Source organism: Miniopterus natalensis, chromosome 6, assembly GCF_054644295.1.
Source record: "Miniopterus natalensis isolate mMinNat1 chromosome 6, mMinNat1.hap1, whole genome shotgun sequence".
NCBI classification, from domain to species: domain Eukaryota; kingdom Metazoa; phylum Chordata; class Mammalia; order Chiroptera; family Miniopteridae; genus Miniopterus; species Miniopterus natalensis.
In genome coordinates this window covers 46,067,831-46,092,141 of record NC_142086.1, presented here as the reverse complement: position 1 = coordinate 46,092,141, position 24,311 = coordinate 46,067,831, and the positions used below count along the sequence as shown (strand labels likewise).

At 47.5% G+C, this 24,311-nt stretch overlaps 1 protein-coding gene across 1 annotated transcript in view; it reads left to right on the top strand.

Annotated features, from left to right (window-relative positions):
• Nucleotides 1–13,566: 13,566 nt before the first annotated feature.
• Nucleotides 13,567–24,311, top strand: part of ITGB5 (integrin subunit beta 5) — a 102,453-nt gene continuing 91,708 nt past the window's right edge. Inside the window, exons 1-2 of the mRNA XM_016200119.2 lie at nucleotides 13,567–13,673; nucleotides 23,551–23,636. Coding sequence (XP_016055605.2) covers nucleotides 13,604–13,673; nucleotides 23,551–23,636 — 156 coding nt within the window. The 5' untranslated portion in view covers nucleotides 13,567–13,603. The remainder of the gene's footprint in view (nucleotides 13,674–23,550; nucleotides 23,637–24,311) is intronic.

Here is a 24,311-nt window from a genome sequence, read left to right as displayed (position 1 = left end):
GGCAGAAGGAAGCTGGATTGAGAGGATGAGTGAGGGACAAGGTACACAGGACCTATCTTCGTCCTCAGATTCCCCTCCTCAATGAGCAAATGGGCACTTCCTCTAATGCATCCCCTACCCAAGACTCAGAGCCTAGGAAAAGGTGTGGAGACAGAAACCCCAGGAGCAAGAGCTTGAAGTCACTTTGAAGTTGCAGACATTCGGTCTGGCTGATGGTGGGAGAGGGAGCTTATGCTCTGGACCTGATGTCCAGCCTTGTGATGCAGATTCCAGAGGCCCATCACTGAGGCCTCAGCCTTCCCTGGCGACCCAGGCTTAGCTGTGGCCGCCAACACATACACAGCCAAGAATGGGGGCAGCCACATGCAGCACGGACTTTCTTTAATATTAATAGTGTCCTTATTTATGTCTAATGTCTGATCCCCCTTGCAAGTTTTTATTTGTTGTTATTGTTATTTGTTCTTGACTTCGTGTGAAAGGTAACAAATAAAGTATCTTTGGTAGATGGTGTCCTTGTGTTCGGGGCTTTTGGCGATGCACAAAGCAGTAAGTCTCACTCTCAATAGCAACCATGACACATGGAAAACTGGATTGACATCTGCTGTCCCTCCTCGGTGGCTGTTTAACAGGCAGCAGATATCTTCTGCTGCTTCCTGGTGCACATCCCACTCCCCTCCCATTATGAAGCAGCCGAGCCCTGCAGGTGGGACCGACTGGACCCTCATCTCCCAGGGGTGGCCTTTGGTTGGCCTGAGCCAACCAGTGGAATCCCACCCCCCTTGCCACAGTGACTGACTGAAGAGTGAACACCTGGCATAAGTGGATGCAATAAGGATGAAGCCCAAACTCTGTTAGGAGGCTTGGAGGAAGAGAAACTTCTGGAGAACGGGCCTGAAGATGTAAAGCCTCGAACTGCTTCAGCTTTGCTGAGCTAACACATAGAGGGAGGACAGAGCTGAGAAAACCACAGAAAATGGAGGTGGAGCATATAATCAGGCCACAGCTCAAGTTTCTGGACTTTATTGTTAGGCCAGTTTGAGTACAGGCATACTTCGAAGATGTCATGGGTTCGCTTCCAAACCACTGCAATAAAGCAAGCTATAATCTTTTTGCTGGTGAAGGGTCATGTTTTCAATTTGTAAAAAAATGCAACACTACCCTGGCCTGTTTGGCTCAGTGGTTAGAGCGTCGGCCCCCAGACCAAAGAGTCCCGGGTTCGATTTAGGCCAAGGGCACATACCTCAGTTGCAGGCTCAGCCCGGTAGGGGAATGAGCGGGAGGCAACCAATCGACGTGTCTCTCTCACATCGATGTCTCTCTCTCTCCCACTCACTCTGAAAGAGCAATGGAAAAAATATCCTCAAGTGAGGATTAAAAAAAAATAAATGCAGCACCTGTGAAGTGCAATATAGCAAAACAAAATAAAATGAGGTAAGCCTATTGTAGTTTTCAGTTTTGCAAGTTGAAAGTATCCTCACTGATTCCACTTGTGTTTACTCTTGTGTTTGCAAGGCTAGGTGGTGAATGGAATAAAAGAAATACACTCTTATGAGCTACTAATGCCCACAGGGAAGACATTAGCCACCAACCAATCGATTAACAGCAGGAGAATCAATGCGGACATAATTTAATATTGTCTAACACTGTGACTTGTAATCATAGACTTTATTTCTGACCTGCCTATTATCTCCTTTATATTTGAAGATGGTTCTGGATTCAGTGCTAAAACTAGGCTATTTGAACCTGTTTTCTAAAGAATCCACTTCCCTGGTGCCCCTCTGCTCCAGAGCAGGCAAGCTTCCATTGCTTTTAAAAGGTCCTGAGCCATACAAACTCTAGGCTTCACAAACCAGAGTACCATCCATTCTTCAGAGACTTTCATCGCCATTGTTTAAATAAAAACAATGCTCTAAATAAGTATATAGGTAATGTTTATGAAAATAGCTTTCGCATTCAAAATGGCTTTTGATTCTTATATAATATGGCCTACAATTCATTTGTTTCTGCTAAGACCTTTGCAGAGGTTTTTCAACTGCTTGTCCTGCAGCCTTGGAGGGCTGTCAGAATGAATGTTTAAGATGCAGATCTGATCATGACACTCCCTTGTTTAAGGCTTGCAGGGTTCTCCAGGAGAGAATAAAGCTCATAGAATCAAGCCAGGCTCCTTAGGGCTCATCACTCCTTGTCCTCTGGCTGTTGCCACCAACTGCTCCCACTTTGCCTCATCCCCCCCCCCCAAGTGCACTAACACTCTGGCCACACCTGCTGCTACCTAAACATAAGGCCTCTTCAGCCTCCACTCTGCTTGCGCTGTTCCCTTCGCTTGGACTGCTCCTTGCCTTCACCTGCCCGGTAAACAGCTCCACCTGTCTAGATCAGCTACACCGCCATCTCTTCTGACCAGCTTTTCCTAATTTTCTCTCTGCAGCACTCCCAAGTAGAAGTAGGGTCTCCTTCATGGCCCAGGGGGTCCTGTGACCAGTTCCCGCAAGGAAGAGGTTGTGCATGGTAAGTCTGTGTTTCCTTTAAACCCAGCACAACGCCTGGCATAGAATGACTTAAATAATTGTGAAACAGGAGTATCGAACTGGACTCTTCCAGCTCAGTCTTGAAGAGTATGGTCCTTATCTTGTTGTGGGGATGGTTTCATGGTTATATCAAAACTTGTCAAATTGTACACTTGACATATGTACAGTTTATTGTACATCTATACCTCAATGTGACATTATGATTTATAAGAAATATATATTTGGTCAGTCAGATGATCAAAGTATATTTCTCACATGTATTTGGCCTTGTTCACAATTCCTGCTTCACAGCTCGGGGAACTCTTGGAATTTCCTAGGTGTTGAGAGTGAAAAAGGTGGCTTTTGTTATGGTAATGAGGTGGTTTTTGGAAAGCCAGCCTAAAGAACCAATGGAACCAACTTTGTGATTGGAGGGTTGGAACTTTTAGTCCCACCCCTGAATCAAACGCGAATGGCAATGATTTAATCAGTCATGACTAGGTAACTGAAGCCTCCTTAACAACCCAAGAGTTTGGGGTTGGGAGAGCTTCCAGGTAGGTGGACAGAGATTCAGGGAGAGTGGCACACCTAAGAGAGGGCATGGAAGCTTCTGCCCCTTCCCACATGCCTTGCCCTGTGCATCTCTTCCATCTGGCTGTTCCTGAGCTATATCTTTTTCCAATAAAGCAGTGATCTAGTGAATAAAATGTTTCTCTGAATTCTGTGAGCTATTCTAGCAAATTAACTGAACCCAAGGAGGGGGGTCATAGGAACCTCTGATTTATAGCCAGTTGGTCAGGAGTACAGGTGACAACCTGGACTTGTCATTGGTGTTCTGAGTTGGGAGCGGGTCATTGGAGCTTCCAATCTGTAGCCAGTAAGTCAGAGCACAGTGTTCAGCTGGTATCTGAAGAGGTGGGAGGTGGGAGGTGGGAGGGGGTAGTCTTGTAGGCCTGAATCTTTCATCTGTGGAATCTGGTGCTATCTCCAGTATCAGAACTGAGCTGAATTCTTGGGTACCCTGCTGGTGTCTGAGAATTGTTTGTTGGTGTGGGGGAACACACCAACATGGTGGATTTGGGTCTAGAACCTGGTTTACTCAATGAAGTTCCGGGTTTGTGTGTGTGTTTTGTTTGTTTGCTTGTTTGTTTGTTTTTAAGTGAAAGCACTTCACTGATCTTGAGGAAGGCATCCTGGGATCACAGCCCCAACACAGGACAGGAACATAGACATGCCATCCTGCTGCTGATCTCTGCATTAGACTGAAAGTTCTTTGAGGTCAGCAAGGGGTGAAAAAAACTGGGGATGGGCCACTGCCCTGACAGCTACAGGTCTCTGCTGCACATTGGACTCACCCGAGGAGATTTAAAAATCACTGATGCCTGGGTCCCATCCCAGAGCGCTTCACTGGTGTAGGGTAGGCCTGAGCATATTGAGTTTTAAGCTCCTGAAGTTATTCGAATGGGCACAGAGTTCGAGAACCACTGCTTTAGGTCACATCATTTCCCATTCCTTCCTCCAGGAGGCTAGAAACCAGAGCCCATTATGCAAGAAGTTTCAGTGGGCTCCCAGCTTCCTTATGGAGAAGGAGGAGGTTAGGTGTTTGGGTGGCATCGACACCAAAACAGCTTGAAACAAATCTTTTTGGGGTTTTGCGCCTGAACCGCCAACCCTCTCACCGCTTGGCAAATTCCATGGCCAGTAGGTGGCGCTCTCTCCCATGGCTTGCAGACAGCTCAACTTCCAGCAGGGCAACTCTTAGAGGGCTTGTTTGAAATCAACTTTTAATACACCAACTCAAATAAATTTCCCTTTGACTTTTTCTTTGTCTTTTCATTCCTTGCTCTTGTGCCACGAAAACATGAATGTTACTCATTCTTGTTGAAATATTTGAATTATTTTTACTGGATCGTTAGAGATCATACATTGTTCCCTTTTAATGGTCCTATAATATGCAGTATTGAAATAGTGTTAATGTCATATTAATGGTGCATAAAATTTGATATAATTGTTTAGATAATCAACGTTTTATTTAAGGGTGATTTTTTTTTCAAAATAAAAAAAGGAGATAAATCCATTTTCACTGAAAAATTCTTCAGTTAAAATAAAAACAGAATACCACCAGTGGGAGGTCTTTCATCAGCTTTTAGGAGATGAACAAGGTCTGGCTGTGTTTTTTAGAGAATGAGGTTGGGAGAGCCCAGGGGCACAGTATGGGGGTCTTCCCAACCTCCAGGCTGTGAAATGTGGGTTCCTTTATTCAAAGACAGAAACAAAAGCCTCATAATTCCTGCAGGCCCAGTAACATCTTTTCTGAGCCCACAATTATGACAAGTGGTCCAATAAAAGAATTCTCTCCTGCTTTCAGAAGAGAGCCATTTTGAAAAATAATGATAATAATAGTTAATATTATGGAGTGCTTACTATATGCCAGGCACAATTCGTAGTGCTTTATTAACCCCTTTAATTCTTATGATAATTATGAAGTAGGTACTATTATGAATTTTGTCTAATAGTTAGGGAAACAGAGGCAAGAAACTTGCCCAAAGTCACATATGTAGTAAATAGCACAGCTAGGGTGTGAACCCAGGCAGTCCAGCTCCAGAGCCTACCTCTCTGTCATTGAATGCCAAAATAGTGACATGTAGGATATTTTAGTGGTCAGCAGAGACAATAAGATATATATTTGAAACTGAGAGGTTCCTATCTAGGCCTGGTGCCAAATAAAAATAGAGCTTCCTGGAGCTAATAGGTTAAAAGGCCTTTATTACCAAAAATGAAAAATTCTGTCTAAATTTATGCAATTGTTCAAATTTCAGAAAATAGTTTGTATGTTACCGGGGAGATGATGAAAAGACCTTGGTTCTTGTCTTCTTGAGGGAAAGATTTCAGTCAAGAGACAAAGTAGAAAAGAAAGCAAGAATTTATTGGCCACAGCAAAAATACATTTAGAAAGGGCATAGAAGAAACAGAAGAGTCTAGGCTGGGCTGCGTTGGCTCATTGAGATGTCAGAGAGAGAGACAGGTTCAGAGGTAAGCTTGGGATGAGCTGCCACTGCCCATTGCTCCCCTGGTTGCAAGTCTCTTGGGGTCCCCTGGGAGGGAAGGAGATGGTGCTGGCATGGGTCCTTTGTCAAGAGCTTAATCTCTTTCTTGCAGGCAGGAATCTGAGGAGAGGTCCTAGGGGAGTATCTCAATAGAACATTCATCAGCTTTCCAGGGGTGCTCTTTCAGGATTGTGGTCTCCACTGATTGGTCAGTGCCAGGGGAGTCATTAGTCAGTGTATCTGGTCCTGAGTCAGCCACAGGGCACCACCTGTCTGCTTTTGCCGCTTATCTGGGCCTGGAGCTGAAATACAACTGTGGTCCAGATGTTATCTTTAGGGAGGAAAAGGTCATGGGGTCTAAACTACACGACTAGTGATATGCTAGGGAAGGAAAGGCCAACCTGGGGACAAAGTTCTTGTTTTCCCAGTTTCACTCCTTGCCAGGCATCTGGGGCTTCCTGCCCTGGTGAGTTTCTATATCTGGCCCATGGTCCTTGTTCAGCTCCTGGCTGTCGAACTGCCTATATAACATCTCCATTAAAGCAATTCATTTAAATCCATCTGTAAAATGCCTGCTGTTTATTACTTATTACCCCAGGTATGGCTTCTACCTTTCTTTGAGGGGCCCTCCAGCTTTTCTCTCTCCATTCTCAGACCAGCAGTAGTGTCTTTCCCTTATGTGGTATTGGAGAAAACTTTTTAAAATATAATGTTTTTACTTTTCTATTATAGTTGATATTCAATATTATATTAGTTTCAGGTATACAGTATAGTGGTTAGACAATTATATAATTTACACAGTGATCCCCCAGTAATTCAAGTACCCACTCAGTTATTATAATACAGGGTGGGGCAAAAGTAGGTTTACAGTTGTTTGTATGAAAAAATAATACAATTAATAAATAATTAAGAATAAACTGTTTCATGTACTCACAACTGTAAACCTACTTTGCCCCACCCTATATCAGTGACTATATTCCCTATGCTGTACTATATATCCCCATAACTATTCTGTAACTACCAATTTGTACTTCCTACCTTCAGTTTTTTCACCCAGCCCCCCAATTCCCATCCCCTCTGCCAACCATCAGTTTGTTCTCTGCATCTATGAATCTGTTTCCATTTTGCTTATTCACTTATTTTTTCTTTAGATTCTACATATAAGTAAAATACGGTATTTGTCTTTCTCTGACTTATTTCACTTAGCATAATTCCAAGTTCATCCATGCTGTGGCAAATGCTAAGATTTCAGCCTTTTTTATGACTAATATTCCATTACATACATATACCACTGCTTTTTTATCCACTCATCTATTGATGGGCACTTGGGTTGCTTCCTTGGCCATTGTAATAATGCTGCAGTGAACATAGGGATGCATATATCCTTTCGAATTAGAGTTTTGGATTTCTTTGTATATAGACCCAGAAGAGGAATTGCTGAGTCATAGGCCAATTCTATTTTTAATATTTTGAGGAACCTCCACACTTTTTCCAAAGTGGCTGCACCAATCTGTATTCCCACCAACAGCACACGAGAGCTCTCTTTTCTCCACAGCCTCAGCAACACTTGTTGTTTGTTGACATATTGATGATAGCCATTCTGTTAGGTGTGAGATGGTATCTCATTGTGGTTTTAATGTGTCATTTAAGGCCACTGCTTCCTTGCTGATTTTCTGTCTGAAAGATCTATCCATTGATGTCAATGGGGTATTAAAGTCCCTGACTAAAGCCTGGCTAGTGTGATTCAGTGGTTGAGCATCAGCCTATGAACCAGGAGGTTAGTTTGATTCCTTGGTTGCCAGCTTGATCCCCAGTAGGGGGCGTGCAGGAGGTAGCCGATCAATGATTCTCTCTCGTCATTGATATTTCTATCTCTCTCCCCCTCTCCCTTCCTCTCTCTCTGAAATAAAAAAGTATATATATTTATAAAGTATAAAAAATAAAAAATAATTAAAGAGGCGATGTGATCCTCTTCAGAGTGTTGCCTCAAGGCAGGCCCTCACAGTCTTCCCACAGACAGGACATGTTTGTGTTTTTTAAAAATATGTCTTTATTGATTTCAGAGAGAGGAAAGGAGAGGGAGAGAGAGACGGAAACATCAATGATGAGAGTCGTTGACCAGCTGCCTCCTGCACGCCCCTGACTGGGGATGGAGCCCGCAACCCCGGCATGTGCCCTGACCAGGAATTGAACTGCTGTCTCCTGGATCCTAGGTCGACATTCAACCACTGAGCCATGCCCGCGGAGCCAGAACATGTTTTTAAAAATCATTGCATCCTCTGTGAAAGGGCAGTGGTTTTTTGAAGGACACTTTTTAGTTGGTAGAACAGGTTATGTAAACCAGATCCCACTGCCAAGTGCCAAACACGTTTGATTTCACAGCTAGTAATTATAGGACCAGCTCTGGCATGAACCAGATCCTTTGATTTCCAAATCAGCTAACTGAGGTGTACAGAGGGGCAGGCAGTTGTGTGGCTGCTCAACTAGTTGATGGCACTGAGGACTGGAACTCCGAGTCCAGATTTCTAGTTTTATTCCAGCAACTGAATACGACGAGCTGTACTCCTCCAAAGGGGCCACAGCCTCTGCATACAGGGCGAAGCTGGGTCCCAGGCTGGTGGCTGGTGGCTTCTTGCAGACTCAGTCCTTGAGCAGCTGCTCAGCCTCCACTCCCCCATCCTACCCACAACCGGGGCCCTCAGGAAGGAGTAGGGGTCCGAAGCTTGTCTCACCTTCTGAAAGGCTGCCGGACTCCTAATGAGGCATTGTCTTAAGGGCCACTGATGGACCTAAGGCAAGGCAGAGGAGCGAGGCGAGGAAGGGAACAGAGTGTAGTTGAAAAGAAGAAACAGAGTGGTATTCAGGCGGCCAAGGCAGGACGCCGGTTCAGCTTCCAAAAGCATTTCCCAGTTACTGGCTTCTCCCTTCTGGTCTTCAGATATCTCTGTCCTTGCCTGTGTCTGTGACGTTCACTCACCTCTGTCCCATTCTCCCACCCTGTGACATTTCTCCTGAGGTCACACCTGCATGGAAAGTACCTGTTTTGTGCCCCTTCTTCATTCCCTACCAACTCCTTTTTTTTTTTCCCCTTGGCATTTACTCTAGAAGTTTCCAGCCATGATTAATTACAAAGGGTGTGTGTGTGTGTGTGTGTGTGTGTGTGTACTTATATTCATTCATTCTACTTTCTAAAAAAACATGTTTTTATTGATTTCAGAGAGAGGAAGGGAGAGGGAGAAGGAGAGAGGGAAACATCAGTGATGAGAGAGTCATTGATCGGCTGCCTCCTGCACGCCCCCCAAATGGGGATCGAGCCCGAATCCCCGGCATGTGCCCTGACCGGGAATCGAACCGCCATCTCCTGGTTCCCCGGTTGATGCTCAATCACTGAGCCACGCCCAGCCAGGCATTCATTGTACTTTTTATTGAAATAACAGGAAAAGAAAGTTATGCATAACTTTAGGTGGTGTGCATAATTTACAGGAACAGAGAAACAAATTGTGATGGCTTTGCTAGAACAAAAAGGGGCATTTACGTAAAGACTTTAGCAGTCTCTTCTGGGTCTAAGACCTAAGAGAATTTTAAAGAAAAGTTTTCTAAAAAGAAAGCAAACATGCCAAAATTAAGTGGAAAATATCAGACTTTTACTATAATTATATTAATGAATATTGCTTTAAAATATTTCTGTTCATGAAAGCTGGAAAACATACATTCCATCTGGAATACGTAATCTTAAATTGCTCTCAGAAAGATGTAATAATTAACAAGCACTTTCAGAACTGATTATCATATGACCAGAGAGGTTGAAAACACATGAGTTATTTGTCAAGGCTACTGCTTCAATAAGTTTAAAATGCTTCTTAACTTCAGAGAAGTATGGCATTTCTATGACTCACGGCAATGTTTGTCATTAAAAGCAAAAACAACAAACAGAAACACCTCTCCCTATTGTTGAAAACTTCTGTCAAGACCTGTTTTTTATTCCCCTTCTCAATGTGAAATTCCACCCATTCAGGCTTGGTATAACCACAATGTGCATGAAAGCCCCAAAATAAGCAAACAAAAATTACTGAGGGATCTGCTATATGTCAGTTAACATAATAGGCGATTTTCACCAAAACAGCACCACGGCTCGCCCTCCACTTCCCTCCTGTGTTTACCTATTATCTCAATGTTGCCGCTCGGTCTGTCCTTGGCAGTCTGTATGGGCTGTAAACTCTGAGAGCGGGAATGGGGGTTATTTTTTCCTAACCAGGATCATGGTACACAGGGGAGAGAAAAACCTATAAAGAACATTTTCCTATAAAAAGGAGTATTATTTGGTATTTTTAAAATAAAAATAATAACATTAAAAAAAATTTGATGCATTGCTGCAAAAGAATTTTGTAATATCCTGGCGGCAGGGCCCCTCATTTCTTGCACTGTGACAAATCCCAGGCGTAACTATTAAAAGCAGAGTTGATTAAGTATAGTACCTAAACTAAGGTGAATATTGTACGGTTGTTGTCTTTTCCCCCTCAGTTTCCCCCCCCCCCCCCCCCCCCCCGCATATCAAATTGCAACTGTGTATCAGTAAAGTGTTCTTGACCTGGATTATAAACTGAATTGTGCAATATGGCAAATCACTGTGGGAGTGGTGAGTTAACATGTAAATCTGAGTTGCAAAATAGAAAAGCTTTAACTAATCTGATTTTTAAGTGTTATTTTAAATTATGGTAAAGTATATATAACATAATATTTACCATTTTAACCATTTTTAAGTATACAGTTCAGTGGTATTAACTCACAGTGTTAACGGATCACCTCAGTCCATTTCCAGAACCCTTTCATTATCCCAAACTGAAGATCTATACATTCTCTCCCTCTCCAGCCTCTGAGTTTGTCTATCTAGGTACACTCATAGGTAGAATGATATAATCTGTGCTTTTGTGTCTTGCTTATTTCACTTAGCATAATGTTTTCAAGGGTCATCCATGTTATAGCATGTGTCAGAATTCAATTTCTTTTTAAGGTTGAACTATAATCCATTATATGTAGATGCTACAATTTGTTTACCTATTCATCTGTTGATAGGCATTTAAGTTGCTTCCAGCTTTTGGCTATTGTGAATAGTGCTGCTAAGAACACAGGCGTACACATATCTGTGTGAGTCCCTCTTTTCAATTTTTCAATTCTTTTGGGTATATGCTAGAACTGGAATTGCTGAATCATATGGTAATTCTGTGTCTCACTTTTTGAGGAACTAACCTTATGTAATGTTATGTTATGTTACTTATTTAAATCCTCACCCGAGGATACTTGTTCCATTGCTTTTCAGAGAGAGTGGAAAAGAGAGAAACATCGATGTGAAAGGAACACATTGATTGGTTGCCTCCCGAATGTGCCCCGACCAGGGCCAGGGATGGAGCCCGCAATCAAGGGACGTACCCTTGGTCCGAATCGAACCCGGGACCCTTAAGTCTGCAGTCTGACGCTCTAACCACTGAGCAAAACCAGCGAGGGCCTAACCTTATTTTAAAACTAATAAGAAACAAAGTTTCTATGGGTTATCCATGCTCAAACCTCGAGAGTCAAACCCAATCCAACCAGTAGCCTCCTTCGGGCCCAGAAGCTCAGCAATAATCAGAAATGGGATGTTCCCAGTGACTGTGGGAAGTCCTGCCTTATCTCCCTTCTGAGGGGGCTGTTAGTACACCCTGACTTTGCTGATTCGAGAAAGTCAAAGCATTCGAAGGGCACTTTTACCCTCCAGCTTAATAAAAAGAGCGAAGGGTTCTTGGACAGGAAAAAAGCAACAAACCAGAAAGCAAAAGCTTCAGGGGAATTAGAAAAGGCATCTCCAAACCAGTTCTAAAATAACAGAATATGGAAGAATGTTGTCATCGGTTGGGATTCAGCGGCTTATGGCAGGTCTGCACAGGTTGGGAACCACCAGGTGGGATGGGATGAGCACAGATCCGATGGCAGCTCTTTCCAGGTGCAGTACAGGTAAATAAGGGGTCTGTGTTGGTCTGAACAGGGGACCAACGTGTTGGGGTGGGGAAGGTGATGCACAGAAGACCCGACACCACGGGGCCTTAAACTTTGAGGATGCTTGATAAATGCAAGTTATTATTGTACTTAATGCACTATTTACCCAGTTTCTGAGACTTGACTTTCTTCCATCTAATCCATCCTTTACAACCCTGCCAGACAAATCTTTTTAAAATCACCACCTGGCAAATGACACCACCCAGTTCAAACTTTTACTGGCCTCAAGTGCTTTATAATCATTGCCTCTCAGGGTTGGATAAGAGTAGCCCAAGGCCACTCTCCTGAGAGGCAGAAAACCCAAGAGAAACCCCGGGCAGCCTCTGCAGCACCATCAGATCAGATAAGGAGATATTATAGATAGCGTAAATGATATTTGCATGCAGGTTTAGGACGAAGCACTGGCCTTCAGGGAAACCTGGAGTTTTGCCTCTAGGCACAGTACACTGCAAGAACAGGTTGACTTTCTCATGCGTGGGGGCACCACCTCGGTAGGGTTGGTGGTGGTGTGTGTGTGGACTATTTACCTGGACTGCACCTGGAAGTGAAGGTTGAACTCCAAACTCCCTAATCTGGGCAGTTAGAACTATTCCCTGCCTGGCCCCTGGGAGCCATCTGTCCACGTGGTTCCTGACCTGCAAGGCCAGGTCACATTGCTCTTGACCCCTTTACTGCTTCTGTTTTTCATCAAAGCATTCTGAACTTTTGGACAAGGCACTTTCGGACACTGTCACTCCTGGCACATTAACCTCTCTGTGCCTCAGTTTTCTCATCCGGGTAACAGTGGGGTTGCCAGGAGCATCACCCGAGTTAACACGGCAAAGTATTTAGTAGAGGGCCCCGCCGGCCGCGGGCTGCTTTCTTCTCCTTTCCAGTCTTCGCCCCTTCCCCATCCAGCTCCGCACGTGCCGCCAGGGGTCGGAGCTCCCCCTCCGCGCCCCTCACCGGCAGGTTCAGAGCCAGCTCGGGTGTGAACCGTCAGGTGGACTTTCGCCGGAGCAGCTGGATGCTTCCGAGTGTATCAGTTTGGCTCGACGGAACCCGCGGGCGCATCGAGGTAAAACAAAGACTAGAGGCGCATCGGCCAGTCGCGAATCCTCGACAGGGGCAAAACGTTTGCGAGGAAGCAGTGGGGTCCGCGTTTCCCCACCTTCTCCACCGAGCTCGTCGCCTCGCCGTTACGCGCGCGGGCGCCCCGGTCCTTCCTCCGGCCGGCGCGGGGCGCGGGGCGCGGCTCTGCGGGGACCCCAGTACCTGCTCTCCCTCCAGAAGTCCCGCCTCGGAAGAACCCAGGCTCGCGGGGCGGAAAGTGTCCCGCCCCCTCCCGGTGGCTCCCAGCCCCCAGGAGCGCGGAGCCAGACCCCACCCAGCGACTTGGAGCCCCCGCCCCTGCGCGCCGGAAGGGACGGACACCTGGACCGCGGCCTCGGTCCCGGCCGTTCCCCGCGCGTGGGCGGAGCTGGCCCGGCCCGGAGCTCGCCCCGCCCCGCCCCGCCCCGCCCCGCCCCGCCGTAAACTGACCGAGTGGCAGCCCGGCAGGGGCCTGGAAGGGGAGAGAAGGGGAGGAGAGAAGAGGGGAGGAAAGTGGAGCCTGGCGGGCCGGAGGGGGGAGCGAAGGGGCGGAGGCGAAGAGCACAGTGTGCGGCGCGCGGGGGAGCCTCAGCGCGGGGCGCGTCCCGGAGCCCAAGTTGCGGCCACTGAGCGGAGCCAGCCCCTCCCCTGCTCGGAGCCGCCGTCCGGGGCCGTCTGGAGCTGGGGCACCCTAGGCGTCCGGGCCGGCGAGCCAGGGCAGCGGCTGCCCCGGGACTCCGCTGCGAGCGCCGCAGGAGGGATGGTGGCGGTGGGGCGCGGGCCAGCGCAGCCGCCACCGACTCCCGCCGGGCCCCGGGCACTGTGAGTCCCGGCTGCGCGCCGGGCATGCGGCTGCGGCCCCCGGCCCTCGGCCCTCGCGCACCGGCCTGGGACGCACGCCCCCGCGGAGCCCGCCGCCCGCGCCGCCGCTGAGGCGGGCGCCCCACCATGCCGCGGGCCCCGGCGCCCCTGTACGCCTGCCTCCTTGGGCTCTGCACGCTGGTGCCCAGGCTCCCAGGTAAGCCTCTCTGCCCTGTTGCAGAAAGAAACTTTGTTGCGCGCAAAGCGGCCCGAAGGCGTCTTGGAGGGGCCGGGGCGGGAGGCGGTGCCTGAGGATGGAAAGCGTCTCCTGAGCCCTCCCAGGTGGGCGAGCTGCCTGGGCTCGGCCGGGCGAAGGGCTTCCGAAGTGCGCGCGCCACCCCGCGCAGTCCCGCCGGGCTGTCGTCGGCCGCAGGTCCCCTCCCGGGCTGAGGAGGAGCCTTCCCTTCGCGTGTAAACAGCCTGCCCGCCCGCTGACCCAGTCCCCGCGCGCCCGCGCCCAGGGCGGGGAGGGCCTCGGCCAGCCCGGAGTCGGGGCCGGGACGCGACACTCCCTGGCACAAAGCGGCCCTTGTGGCCCGCGGGGGGCCGGCGGGCTTGTGGTAGGCGCCGAGTGATGTCGCCGGTGCCCTAGTCCCCGGACAGCGAAGGACACTTGGAGGTGCGAGACCCGGACGGCTCGTCTCCTGGAACTGCGGGCGCTCAAGGCCCTCTAGGGAGTCCAAGAGATTCACTGCGCCCGGGCCAACCAGCTTTCTTTAAAGGTGTAATCCCTCTGCTTCCTCCCCCAAGAAACCGCAAACCCGAGGGGAGACCCCGGTCCCTAGCCACGGCCACACCTGGGATTTCCCGATCTGATTCCTCTGCCTGGCATTTTACCGCGATTTGCAAACATTCCTCCGTGCGGCACACCTCCCTAACTGCGGAGGATTCTGGAGCGGAGGTGGGGCGGGGGGGGTGGTGGTGTGTGTGTGTGTGTGTGCGCGCGTGTGTGCGCGTGTGCGCGCTAATACACTCCACACTGCCCTGAGCTGGCTGCTGTGTGTTACCTGCTTTAAGTTTTCGGAGTTGGGAGACGGCTGGGTGGCAGTTAGAAAGCCAAAGGATGCTCTGTTGGGTGCCGGGCCTTTGAGACAGGGGAGGAAGCCCCAAACTTTCTCTTCCCGTCGGAAATAACTGTTGGCGTGCTCCGTTCACTTTCAAGGCCGAAGTACTTAGTTGCTCTTGTGAGCCTAGTGCCTGGCTGCGGAGGGGGGCAGGACAGTCTCCCCTACGGTGTCTGATTTACACGAAGGCAGTGGAGGTTTCTGTCTGAGAGCCCTGGGGGAGTCTCGGCAAACAAAAAACTTATTCAGGCCCTAATTCAAACTTAATACTGTAGCTAGGCTTCTTTTATGGGACACTAATCACTGCAGAGCTTGGAATAGATCAGTGGTTTCCAAACACCCATCTGGCAACCAGTGCCCATCACTGATGTTTTCATGGGTCCCCAGGAAAATGCAACTAAAAAGATGTAGCCTGTCTCATACCTAGGAGTGTATCTTTGCCAACCAGTCCCCTGTTCACAAGGACTGTCCTTTAATTTTGAAATTCTTTTTTATTTTTAGTGGGAAACTCATTTTGTTTTAATGATTAAAAGTGGTAACAGAGGGTAGTTGTTTTTTTTTTTTTTTTCACAAAATAAATGTCTGGCAATCCTATATAAATTTCCCTGTTGTTGTTTTTTTTTTTGGTTTGTTTTGTTTTGTTCTGTTAATGTCCTGTGAAATCCAAAAATTAGGAATTGCTAAAGGAAATGACTTCTAAGTTCCCTTACAGCTTGACATTCTGTGGTTCTAATGAAACCTTGTATTTTCAGCTGCAAAGAATTATTTCAATATATGATTTTTCATTTGCGTCATGATTTGTTTTTTGAAGTTCATATACATGATCTTCATTTTTCGAGTGGGCCCAAGAGGGTGAAGTGACTTGCCCGTCCACCTTGTCTGTGGAACTCAAGACTTTTTAGGCCCAGTGCCCTTTGTCCTACCTGACACTTATTAAGTGAAAACAACAACAACATTGAGCCATGGTGGTATATTTCCAACTCCTTCAGGTTTCCCTTTTCTTCTGCCCTTACCTTAGAGCTCAGCCAGCCCTGGTGGATCAGCAGAATGGTGGCAGAGCAAGTCCATCGCTGGCGTCCAGACCTGGTCATCTCCCTCTTATGCCCTGCAGCTTCCCAAGGTTCAAAGGGGCTGACTCACATCCCTGTGAGTTCTCCTAGTTTCCCGGTGGTGCTGAGCCAACATCAAACATAGTTTAAAAATAGTTTTTCTTTTCTCTTCCTTCCCTTTTCTTTTTTTCTTGAAGCCCTGCAGATACTTTCTCCAGAATTTGTTTCTGTCTTGCTACTAGGAGCATGATTTGAAAGAAAACCCTTCCTTATCTAGTGAAAGAAAGAGATGACCTGCAGGGCCATGCCTGCCTGGGTGTCCCTAGACCATTAGCTAAGTTGCCGGTCCGTTGCTTTCACCACACTTTCATCTCTGTGCTTAATCCAGCTGGAAACAGACTTTTAATGTAAGGGTGCTCATTTCAAACAAGCCTCTGACAGGCTGACAACCCCCCACCCCAGGGTTATCTTCTGTTCTCAGTATTACCCCATGGTCAAGAGCCTCTGGACAGGACCCTAGGACTGGTCTTTCCACAGGACCAAAGAAGGGTTTCTCTGGGGTGAGGCCCTTGCTCTCTAAGGAGTGGGGAATGTGCTATTGATCTTACTGTAGGACCAGAGCTGTGTTTGCTATCATAGTTTATTATTTTTTAAATGTTCTTTTCGTGATGCCCTGCAAATTCCAATGCTCTAAGTCCTAAGGGAGTCCTTTAGTCTATATTAGTGGACTCCTGTTGGCAGCCCTTCCCCCAGCCCACATTTCCTTGGTCTGTGATGGGGCTGTTTGGATTTGCCTGTGGGTTTGTGGCCCTCTTTAGGTAATCAGACACAGGTTTAGAAATGACTGGGACAGTGAGATACACATAGGGGGCCTGGTGTGCGGACTGCTGTTTACCCTAGGTATTTACATTTTAGCTCACTCATCCTTGAATTAGGGGGCTTTACATAAAGGGGATTGAAGCAGAAGAGGGCAGGGTCTAATTAGCTTTAATTAGTATTCCTCTCTTGCCTGTTCTCCATGCTTATTTAGCTACTGAGGCAACGGAGAATTAAAATATCTAAGTGGTTGGCAAAAGGCCCTTTGTGCCTGCCTGCCCTGGTAACTACTTTTTCTTCTTCAGCTGGTTCGTGGACATATTCTGAGAAGTCTTAAGGATATCAGCAATGTGGGACAATTACACAGTACTTAAATAATAGTGTCCGTTCACTTGGTGGTGTGCGGCTGGGTTAATGGGGTAGGGGCTCTTTTCACAGGTATTTTCATTTGGCTGGGGCAGAGGGCTTTGGAAAGCCACAGCTATGGTTTGTTTTCTTTCTTTCCAGTTGGAATGGGATTAATGGTCTTTATAAACGTAAAGGAACACTTTATTTACAGGCACCCGTTGGTTTGTGAGGCTGCCTCTTCTGTTGAAAGCAGGGTTTAATTCCTCTGCCACACCATGAAGAGTTTGCTCCAAGACAGGCCTGGACACATCCCCTGTGGAGGATGTTTGGAGGGGGCTGTAGTGTGGCCCGTCCTCTCCTTACTGGATTCCCTCCCCCACCCCCACCCTCATGCCCACCCCCACCAGAGGTTTTCAGAGATGGTTGCTTGTCTCGTAGAACTGGGACCAGTTTCTGCACTTGTCCCTTGAGTAATTCTCCATTCTAACTCAGAGTGATCCTGTTAAAACAACGCAGATCATGCCACTTTGCTTAAAACCCTCCAAAAAGTTCTGCCAGTGCCCTGCCAGGCTCTCTATGAACTCTCTCTCCCTCTCTCTGTCCCCCAAATTCCTTACCACTTCCCCTCACACACTTCCCTCCAGCATCACCAGCCTCGTCCTGGCTGTTTCCCCGCACAATACCGCTGCTCCTGCTGCAGGCCCTTCCCTCTGCCTGGAGTACTCTCGGCCCAGAGATGCAGGGCAGGCTTTCTCTACCTTTTCTCAGTAGTTTCCCACTCAGCCAGTTTTCCCTGGGCATGCCCAACTAAAACTGCAACCTCTGGCCCCACCTTCTTCCCGTGTGCTTTCCTTCCTCGATTTTCCTCCTTAGCTCTCTTACCATCTAAGGTACTTGTTTACTTTGATATTGTGTATCTTCCCTACCGAGGGTGTCCCCAGCCGGGGACATGAGCTCCACGAGGCAGGGAGTTTTAGCAGTTTTAGTCATCTCTCTAGCCTCTGTGCCTCGAACAGTGTTTGAATCATATTGGCTGAATGCATAGGTGAGCAAGAAGTCTTGGTTGTGTGTGTGTGTGTGTGTGTTGGGGAGAAGGGGTGTCCCTTCCTTACCTCCTCACTGCCTTCTCCAAATAGTTTTGAGGTCAGGGACTCTGCATGTAGCTTATTAGGAAGACACATTCTGGGGGGGAGAGAACCCGTTTAAATGTTGAGATTTTGGGGGGATGGAATCTATGATAGAGACTGTTTAGTTGAATTGTTTGCATGAAGATGCTGAGGCCTGGGAAGGTAAAGTGACTTGCCCAAGGTCATGTGGCCAGTAAGTGGAGCTTTCATGCCCAGCATATCCTCTCCTCATCCCATAATTCCAGCCCAAATATCCCCTCCCCTGTGAAGGCTTCTCTGCATCCCTCTGGAGGAGCAGAATTGGCCTCCCCTTCCCTTGGCTCATAGCGCATACAGGGACTGGAGGGGGTCTGTCTCACGTGCTACCAGGTGAATTGGCCTGGTCCTACTTACCTTAGGTTCCTGATACAACCACAGTAGTTGGCACTCAGTTGATTTCTCCCACTCCCACCTCCATGGTTTCAATGGCATTTTTAAAAATAACCTTCAACTTAAAAAAATAAAACCGGTTTTAGATTTACAGAAAAATTGAGAAGATAGTACAGAGAGTCTCATAAACCCATTTCCAGTTTTGCTTGTTATTAACATCTGATATTAGCATGGTACATTTGTTAGAGTTAATGTACCACATGGACATATTATTGTTAACTAAAGTCCATACTTATTCAGATTTCCTTAGTTTTTACCTAATGTCCTTTTTCTGTTCTAGTTTCCCACCAAGGACAACACATGACACTGCGTTGTCCAGAATATTGCTCAGACCCCTTCCCTGCACAGATTACCCCCATTAGGCCTCTTATGTATCCAGAGTGTTTCTATGCCCTCCCCCAATTTTATTGAAAGGCAGCACTAAAAACACTTCTACATCTTGTCATTTATTTATTCATTCATTCATTCATTATTCCTCACCCCAAGGATATGTTTTTATTGATTTTTTAGAGAGAGAAGAAGGGGAGGGGGGAGAGAGAGAGAGAGAGAGGGAAACATTGATGTGAGAGAGAAACATTGATCGGTTGCCTCCCATACTAGCCCTGACTAGGGATCGAACCCACAACCTTTTGTGGTACGGGACAACGCTCCAACCGAGTGAGCCACCTGGCCAGTGCTTGCCTTTTATTTTTAACTCAGCAATATTATCAGAGTAAGCTTTTTTTTTTAAAAAAAATGTTTTTATTATTGATTTCAGAGAGAGGAAGGGAGATAAAAATACAAACATCAGTGATAAGAGAGGGTCATTGATTGGCTGCCTCTTGTATGCCTCTTTCTGGAGATCAAGCCTGCAACCCAGGCATGTGCCCTGATTGGGAATCCAACCCTGACCTCCTGGTTCATAGGTCAACGACTGAGCCCACACCCCAGTCTGGCCAGAGTAAGCTTTTTATTAGTATATAGGGAGCATGCACATTTTTTTTTTTTTTTTTAACAGTGCAAGTATTCCATTATATGAATTGATATTAAAAATTCCTATCTGTAACGTTGACATTGTTGGACGTTCTGCCAATGCCTGATGTTCAGAAAGGCAGTCTAAGATGTGAACTAAGATCCTTCCTAGGGCATGTTTATTTCTCATAGTAACATCTTTAAACCAGTGCTAGGTTCTGTACCAGAAATAATGTATTTATTATGTGACAAATGTGGTAGGTGTTCAGGTCGTGGGGAGAAGCATGCCAGTTCCTTACCATCTTTTTTCCTTTTTTAAACAAGAATAACGAAATGTTTTTATTTTCAGTTGTCTTGAAAACAGTGACTAAAATGTAATTCAGGACTATATTTCTCTAGCCTGGCTTCTCACTTGTGTCATGAAGACGATGGCACAGACATTAACTGCTCCGAATAGCATGGCCTGTTACTGTTCGTGGGCTTGCCAGGGAGGGTGTGCACCCTGTCTCACCACCCAGCTGACTAGGGTCGTGTTTCCTCTCCCCCAGCCAGTAGGGCCGGTCCAGCTTGGTACTCACTTCTGTTGTCCCACTGAATGTTTTGGATCAGGAAACTTCAACTGCTGGGTACGTGCTTCAGTAGGTGTTGCCTGGCCTTGGACATGTGTGCTGGGAGAGGCAGAATGGAGGGAGGCCAGGCAGGAGGCTGCTGCAGGGATCTGCAGAGGGCCTGGCTTGGACTGTGTGGGGTGGAGGGGCAGGCAGGAAGGGTTGGATTAGAAGAAAGAAACATTTCATACATCTTGAAGGAAAGATCGCCGGATATGGTGGCTGCCTGGATATGATTGATGAAGGAGAGGGGTAAGTCAATGAGTTTCGGAAGGAGAGCGTATTTTTAGATTATGGTTTGCAGTAAACCCCAGGCTTCGTAGACATCAAGAGCTGCAGGCAGTTGAAGTTGAGTTGGGAGTAGTCACTACGCAAACAGCAACTAAGAAAAGACAGGGCCATCGTCTGTGCCGCCAGCGACGGTTTCCGTGACCTAGACACAACACTCTGACATCTGTGAACTCCAGCTGTTTAGCTTTTTATTCATTGCTTCCTTCTTTTCACAGTGCTATTGGTGCCGAGTGACTCATCCAGCCAAATCCAAACTGTCTGAAATATTAATAGGTGGAGAGAGGAGAGATGCCAAAGGGAGTGACTCTCTGGCACTGTGACCCGTATCAGCACACAGCCTATGGCGTCGCAGCCTGGAGTGCCTGGCTGCTGCCTGGGACCCGGCAGGCTGTGAGCTCTTGGGGAACAAGGCCTGGGTCATTCATCTCTGTACCCCTGGCATCTCCTAGTCCCGTGCATGGCATGCTTAGTGCAAGTTTTCTTGAATTTGATTTTGTTCCCACAGCAACCTAATTCTAGAGGAATCATTTTGAGTGCAGTAAAATACTACTGCATGTGAATGTGTGATAATAAAATACAATTAGTAACACAGTATGACAGATATTTTACAGTTGTTCCATATGTTATCATACCAGATGTCTATCACATTTGAGTCTTTTCAGTGTTATGTCTAAGGTCTCAGGCTGGCAAAGTAGAAGACCAGAGCCCAGTCTGATGTGGGTCAGAACTGAGGACCCCTGAGCCCAGGACCACCACCCCCGCCCCCACCCCCACCCCCACCCCCACCCCCACAGTTCCCAGAGCTCAGTGATGAGGCCCTCCTAACTAGAAAGTGGTATTTGTGAATTTATATGGATTGGGTGTAGAGACATAAGTGAGATATCCGATCTCAGGTTTCTTTCTGACCAAAGGCCCATTGGAGATCTTTTCCAGAGGACACTGGAACTCACCGGTCATGTGGCTTTGAGTCTGGGATGGTGCTGGGACCACCAGGCAGGTGCCCCACGTGGGCACTTGCTGGCCAGCACCACCTCTGACCTCTTCCTGTAGACTGGACTCCTGGTTTCAAGTCAATCTTATTTCTCATGTTTTCATCTATAAATTGAGGTGACTTGACTAGCTCATCTTAAAACATTTTTAGCTCCAAGGTTCTGTAGTTCCGTGATTTCATGGAAACAATCTTATACACCAAAGCACATGGTTTGCTCGAGTGTGTATTTGACGAGCTGAGGGGAGAACAGGAGGAAAGTCACTTTCCTCCCAGATTTGATTACCACCCCCAGGTGGTGGTTCCTGACAGGTAAGGGGATTGGAACAAAAAATTAAACTGACATTTTGAAACTTACCCTGCATGCATTCTCTTTTTCAAAGGCGCAAGTGTGTATTTAAAAGTCACCGCAAGCAGGAGGCAGGCAGGATTCTAAGATTTCCTTGGCCAGTGTCTGGCTCTTCCTGTTCAAACACGGTTTTGCACCATGGTTGGTCCCAGCTTGTCTTTCCTGGAAAGGGTGTTCTGAGTCCAGCACCGCACCCAGGGGGCCCTGCTGCAGGCCTGGCAGTGCGATGGTGACAGAGCAATGCCAGCTCCGTGTGTGTGTGTGTGTGTGTGTGTGTGTGTGTGTGTGTGTGTGTGTGAGGCAGGGGTCCCCACGGGGTGCTGGCTGGTGGGGATGAGGGGCCCAGGGCTCAGGGTTGGGGTCTGTGGCTGGTGAAACCATTGTTTTCACCCTCAAAGCCACCCTTCCTTTCTTCCCAGCAGCTCATGTCCTGCCAGTTCCTCCCCCCTTCTATCCAGCTACCATTCTATCCCTCAAGTGTCCCTTGGGGCCACACAGTTCGCTTCCCGTTTCTCCCAGTTTCTGTGGGTTTTTACTTCTAGTGACAAAGGAGAAGCAGGAAATTAAAATGAACACATTAGGGAAATGTTAGAGTTTCAGGATGCCTTACAGTAAATGTTGTTATGGTGTTTAGTGGAGATGGGACTATTTCCACCTCCCCGTGTCCTCTCTTCCACATTCCCCTTTTTGTCTTTTTGACTCCCCCCCCCCCCCCCCCGCCCCTGACTTTCTGAGCCCTTTTTTCCTATGGCTGGTAGCCCTGGGTTTTTCTTATTCTGTCCGTCATGCCTCTAGGCAGCAACCAGGAGAGACCAGTGGGTCTGTCTGTCTGTCAGTGTTGTGGGGACCAAATAAGAGTCATTTTCATTGGAGAAGAACCGTCAAGTTCTGCTCTTGGTCAAAAGAAGTCTGTCCTGATGCATCAGAGAGGAAGGGAAAGGAAGGGATAAGTTTCACCAGGGAGGGCTGTGCTGCTGGGGGGCGGGGTGGGGTGGGTAGGAGTGTGAGAAGGGGGGTGAGTTAGGGCACTGGGGTGGAGGGAGGAGAGGGGACAATGGATTAACCTCAACACCATGGGAGGTGTTGGGGGGAGGTGGCCTGGGTTTGAAATAAATAACTTTTACAGTAAAGAAGCTTCCTTCTAACCTTAGTTCCTGATTTTGTTTTAAGGGGGATGGGCTTTTGGATTTGATCAGATGCCTTTTCGTTACCTGCTGAGGTGATGATATGGCTTGTCTTATTTGACCTACTAGTGATGTATTGAATTAATGGATTCTCTTTATCTTAGCCCAGCATTGTATTCCTGGGCTACCTTCTCGAAGGGCTGTGCTGGCTTCTTTCGGTGTACTGTGGGTTTGGTGTGACAGTGCCGGATTTAGGATTTTTTTTTTGAACATATCTTTATTGATTTCAGAAAGAGGAAGGGAGAGGGAGAGAGAGAGATTGAAACATAAATGATGAGAGAGTCATTGATCAGCTGCCTCCTACACACCCCCGACTGGAGATCGAGCCCGCAGCCCCGGCATGTGCCCTGACTGGGAATCGAACCGTGACCTCCTGGGTCCTAGGTGGATGCTCAACCTCTGAGCCACACCCGGCTGGGCTAGGATTTTTTTTTTCTTATGCCTGAAGGAGACTCATCTGTTCTTTTTTCTTTCCTTTTTTGTACTCCTTTTTTTGTCATTTTGACTGAACTAAATGTAAAGGGGCCTGTTCCCCTCAGTGAGGGAGAACTGCTGTGTTGTGGGAAAGGGGGTGGAAATCCAAGTGGTCCAGCAGAAGAAATGGGAATTGCTCACACAGGTGTGCCCGCTCAGTGGGTGCTTCAAAATGTCAGTGTTTATATTCAGCCCCTGAGCTTTAACCTGCAGTTAGCACTAGCGCCTGCACCCAGCAGCCTTACCCAGGCCCCTGTTCAGAAAGGAAGTGACCCCTCCTCCCATCCCTTTCAAAGGCCTCCTCCACAGGGATTATGGCCAGGGACTCATTGGTGCACCTTTATCTTGCTTTGAAGGTCTCAACGAATGCACTCGAGGGAGTGCCACGTCTTGTGAAGAGTGCCTGCTGATCCACCCCAAGTGTGCCTGGTGCTCCAAAGAGGTATGTGGGCGGGGGAAGCTGAGACAGAGGGGAAGAAGCACTGTGGGGGTGGGGTGGGGTGGGGTGGGGTGGGGTGGGGCTGGGCTGGGCTGCGCCACTGCGCACACGTTCTTTGGATAAAAAAAGTATGTGCAGATTCTGCAAGCTGCTCTTCCTTTTTTCCCAGGGTGGTGACAAGAGAAAAGCTGCGTTTTTTGTAACATTACAAGTAAAATTGGGTCTCCAGATAGTGTCAAAAGTTTTAATTCTGTTTTAGGGAAGCAAGGTCTTCCTTTCTTTTTGTGGGGGAACCCGTTAGGACTCTTGTATAGTTTTCTGCTCTTTAGTCAGAGACCTGAGCTTGTGAAGTGAATTCATTGTGTAATGATTCAAAACATCCTGGGTGGGTGACATGTTGGTGGGTGCTGCTCATCTTAATGTGGCTTGAGGATGAATTGAATATCATAAGCTGGCCTTTATGGAATGATTTTATTTAAAAATAATTGCTATTTCTTCAAACCCTATAGGAAGGGGCGTAAGTTTGGGGTGGTGATAAGCAGACTGCTCTCCTAAAGCAGTACAGATACAAGGTTGGTGGGCTAACTGGGAAGTGATTGATTTCTAAACTTCCCATCCTGAAGGAAGTTTCTGGGTCAGTTTTCTAAACTGTTTTTAGAACCGTGGGGCATAAATCCT